The sequence below is a fragment of the Microtus ochrogaster genome, chromosome 7 (assembly GCF_000317375.1).
Source record: "Microtus ochrogaster isolate Prairie Vole_2 chromosome 7, MicOch1.0, whole genome shotgun sequence".
Classification (NCBI taxonomy): domain Eukaryota; kingdom Metazoa; phylum Chordata; class Mammalia; order Rodentia; family Cricetidae; genus Microtus; species Microtus ochrogaster.
This window is the reverse complement of record NC_022014.1, coordinates 4,385,114-4,389,287: the sequence shown is the minus strand read 5'-3', so window position 1 is coordinate 4,389,287 and position 4,174 is coordinate 4,385,114. Positions and strand designations below refer to the sequence as shown.

Sequence of the window (4,174 nt, the reverse complement as noted above, 5' to 3'; positions counted from 1 at the left end):
AGAGGGTCCTGTCCACCGCAGCGCTGTGCAGACGGGAGCCACGCCGGCCCAGAAGGAACCAGCGGTCACTTCGCTTGGTGCGGGGACAGGTATCATCGGATCCCTTCCAATGGAATTTGGTGATCCTGAATTCGGCGTGACCCTCCCCCGTGCCGGTTGTGTTCTGATGAAATGAGAGCAACTGGGCCCAACGTGAAGAAACCCCACCCACGCCAACACTGACGTTTGAGGCATGCGGGGGGGGGGGGGTGGTGGTAGCAGCTCTTGGGCTTCGCCCCGCCCTATGGCAGTGACTGTAAAGGAATGTAGAGTACCATGAATGCAGAGTAAGAAGGTTCAGCAACACAGCGCTATCGGAGGCACTGGAGTTCAATGTCCCGGTCCTGTTTAACCATCTAGTCAGAGTACAGTTGCTGTCCCACTGTCACCAGTATGAACAATTGTGGAGAATCAGAGGGGTGCAGAAAGTCAGTCACCACAGCACACAACATGAGGCAGGTGTGGTGTCTGAGGAGCAACGGGGTAGGGCCGAGCACTGTGTGTTCAATCCGCAGTTTAGATGGGTTCCTAGCTCCAGGCAGCAAAGCCCTATTCCTGGCGATGGAGAAGGGTTCATACCGCCCTCTAGCGGTAGCCCTGACTACTGCCGCAGCTCCTGTGCCCTAATAGCAAGCAGGCTTGGGTACCACCATCCCCCCATCAAAGCGTCCACAGGCTTCTGCTAGGAACCCGCCCAGCTCTGTGAGCCTGATTTCCCCGTGGGAACAGACAGTGAGACTCTGCAGCATCTCACGACCCTACACTAGGTCCAGCTGCCAGAGACGCTCTTCGGTTTAGGAAGCTGATCTGCTAGGAAGGACCAGGTTTTAGCAAGAAAAGACAACTCCAGTCAGGAAGGGCAGGAGGGGCAGCAGGAGGGTCACTGACAGCGGCCCTGTGGCTTGATTGAGTTCGCACTGACAATCACAGGTTCCGGTTCTGGGTGTCATTTTCGGGCGGTTGGGGACTTGAGGGTCATAGCTGGGGGCAGGGCAGTCCAGCCACTTGGGCCCCATGGGCTGGGGGGAATCCGACTCAGATTTGACACTGCCCTTCGCAAAGCGCCAGAAAAGAGTGCCCTTGAAAAAGTAGGTGTCACCTGTAGGGGAGGAGACACCTCAGAACCTTGGTCCAGGCCTGCCCCAAAGCCACTGCTCCTTTTTATCCATACCAACTCCCGGGCACGCCCCCTAGTTGTCATACCTTCTCCATCTTTCTCCTTCCTTTCCCTCCCCCAGGGACTACAGTTCACAAAGGAGGATTTCCAGGGTTCCCCACACCTGTGTTGCTGACAGTGACGTCGTCTGGGGCGGACGGCGCCCCCTCCCAGTGACTCAGGACGCGTGGGTAGCCAGGGTCTAGGCGGGCAGCCGCTTCGTCATACCGCCAGTACTGCTGGCCTCGGATCAGGTAGGTCTTGCCATTGAGAGGCCAAGAAAACACAGCATCCACTTCTTCTCCCGGGGGAAGCCCAAACTCTACCAGTGGCCGCGCTGCGCCCTCCAGCTGTCGGTCCTGGAACACCCAGAACTGGGAGCCTGGAAGGAGGCAAGTTGGTAACTTGGGCGGGGGATGGGGGTTCCTTGGACCTGCCCTATCCAGAACCCATGACCCCTACCCACCGCTGAAAAGGATGATTCGGCCATCTAGGGGTCGGGCATAAGCAGCCTGGATGACCCTCACGTGGGTGGGCAGCCCCTCCCAAAAGCGGTGCAGCCGAGCTGGTCGGGGCGACACCAGCTGTCCTGAGGGTTGGAGGCGCCAGAACCAGGGGCCTGCAGGGAAAGAAGGGAACAAGGCCTAGGGATACACAAGGTCAGAGATCTTGTCCCTCTATCCAACCCAGCGAGTGACCGGGCAGGGGCGGATCCCTCTACATATCAAGCAGATCTATGACCATGATTTTATGACTTGTCTCCCCACACCACCGCTCCTTTTAAACACCAACAATCTCACATCTTGGGAAACTTTGCAGCCTAGGCAGGTTACCTGAAGCACGCAAAAAGCCAATTATGCAGACTCAAGGGCCATCCTATTTGACTTACCTTTGAAGAAGAAGGTCTCCCCTCGGATATTGGCAATAGCATCAAAATTGCCCTCACAGCGATCAGGCACAGGTGTGGAGGGGCTGCAGAGGAATGGCGAGTGAATGGGTTAGGGCTGCCTATTCCTTGCTCTTGACTAGTCTGGCAAGGACGCTTCCCATCCACAGTTTTTTTTTTGTTTTGTTTTGTATTGTTTTATTTTTCCCCCCGGTTTTTTGACACAGGGTTTCTCTGTAGCTTTGGAGCCTGTCCTGGAACTAGCTCTTGTAGACCAAGGTGGCCTTGAACTCACAGAGATCCTCCTGCCTCTGCCTCCTGAGTGCTATGATTAAAAGCGCGTGTCACCATCTCCCGGCTCCCATCCACGTCTTTTGTGTGCTTGTATGTGCTCTGCCCACACGTATGCCTGTACCCCAGAAGAGGGCACCAGATCTCATTACAGATGCTTAGGAGCCACCATGTGGTTGTGGGGATTGAACTCAGGACCCCTGGAAAACCTTATTTTTTGGGACAAGCTCTCTTGCTGAACCTGGAGTTCATTAATTCAGCTAGGCTGGCATGCTTGTCTCCGCCTTCTTGAGTAATGGGATTACAGACCCAAGCCTCTGGCTTTCGGGGCTGTTTCGGTCTGCATTCAGGTCCTCACATTTGCATGACAGCTGCTTTGCTAAAGACGCAATCTCCCCAATCCTTTTATTATTTTTTAAAATTTTTATATATGTGTGTGTGTATACCACCACATGTGTGTGGGTGTCTGAGATCCACAAAGTGTCCTCCGGAGTGGGAGTTATGGGTAGCTATGGGCAGTCTAGAGTGGGTTCTGGGAACTCAACTTGGGTCTCAGAGAACAGCAAATGCTCTCAAATACTGAGTCATCTGTCCAGCACTTCATGGAGGACAGTGAGCCAGGGTGCTGATCACGCAGCTAGTAGGAGACTCACCTGTCAGGGGGCAAGGCTGGAGGCTCTGGAGGTGGAGCCAAGGGTTTCCTTGTGGGCTTATCATACGGGGTATGGGACACTTTCCCTGTGGGGAGAGGCGGGCAGATATGAGTTCCCTGGACGTGCTGTGTAGGTCACAGGGAAGCTATACCTGGAGCTGGTTCTGGCATCTCCTTCTCATACCATAGAGCTGCTGCAATCCATCACGGTCATCTCGGGACAAGCGGTATTTGTCAGGGTCACCCACTGGGCCCTGGTAGAAGGGCCTCATAATGGAGTCGGGAGCAGAAGAGTGACCAAGGCCTAGAGCATGGCCAAACTCATGCACTGCTACTGCAAACAGGTCGGTTCCTTCACCATCTGGGGAGAGAGGACAGGGGGTGAAGCTAAGGCCTTCCCACGCTGGGAAGGGAGCAAGGGACTGAGTCTGCTGGCCAGAACAAAGACCCAGGAAACCCTGGGGTGAGGCCGCACCTCCTTTGCCCTGCCCCCTCCTGAGTGGCACCCCTATTCCTGTACCCTTCAATCATGCAGCAAATATGTTTGCTGTGACACTGGGACATGGGTAAAAAGACACCCAAAGGACACGAGGAAGCTGTACTTATGCTGCTGTAGCCCTCACCCGGGAAGGGAAAACTGCATATAGAAACTTAGGGTGCAGAGCCCTGGGGAACTAGGTACTCTACCACCCCCCAACTCCAGTCTGTGCTTAGAAATTCCCCACTCTGGGAGCTGGAGAGATGGCTCAGCAGGAAAGAAAGCCAGCTGCTCTTCCAGAGGTCCTGAGTTCAATTCCCAGCACCGACATGGTAGCTCACAGCCTGAGGCCCTCTCCTGGCATAAAGGTAGACAGAGCACTCACACACATAAAATAAATAAGTAAATCTCTTTTAAAAAGAAGAAGAGGAAGAAGTGCTCACTCTGCTGGGTGTGGTGGTGCAGGCCTTTGATCTCAGCATTCGGGAGGCAGAGGCAGGAGAATCTCTGTGTATTTGATGCCAGCCCAGCCTATATTGCAAACTAAAGTCTAGTCAGGACTACATAGAGAAACCACATCTTAAGAAATAAAAGGAAGCCGGGCGGTGGTGGCGTACGCCTTTAATCCCAGCACTCGGGAGGCAGAGGCAGGCGGATCTCTGTGAGTTCGAG

The 4,174-nt window shown here is 54.5% G+C and overlaps 1 protein-coding gene across 1 annotated transcript in view; it reads right to left on the bottom strand.

The window, feature by feature from the left end:
• Window positions 1–654: 654 nt before the first annotated feature.
• Window positions 655–4,174, bottom strand: part of Mmp25 (matrix metallopeptidase 25) — a 13,305-nt gene continuing 9,785 nt past the window's right edge. The window contains exons 6-11 of the mRNA XM_005349216.3: window positions 3,209–3,385; window positions 3,026–3,110; window positions 2,085–2,167; window positions 1,662–1,814; window positions 1,320–1,577; window positions 655–1,138 (exon numbers count right to left, since the gene is read on the bottom strand). Of these exons, the coding sequence (XP_005349273.1) occupies window positions 867–1,138; window positions 1,320–1,577; window positions 1,662–1,814; window positions 2,085–2,167; window positions 3,026–3,110; window positions 3,209–3,385 (1,028 nt within the window). The 3' untranslated portion in view covers window positions 655–866. The remainder of the gene's footprint in view (window positions 1,139–1,319; window positions 1,578–1,661; window positions 1,815–2,084; window positions 2,168–3,025; window positions 3,111–3,208; window positions 3,386–4,174) is intronic.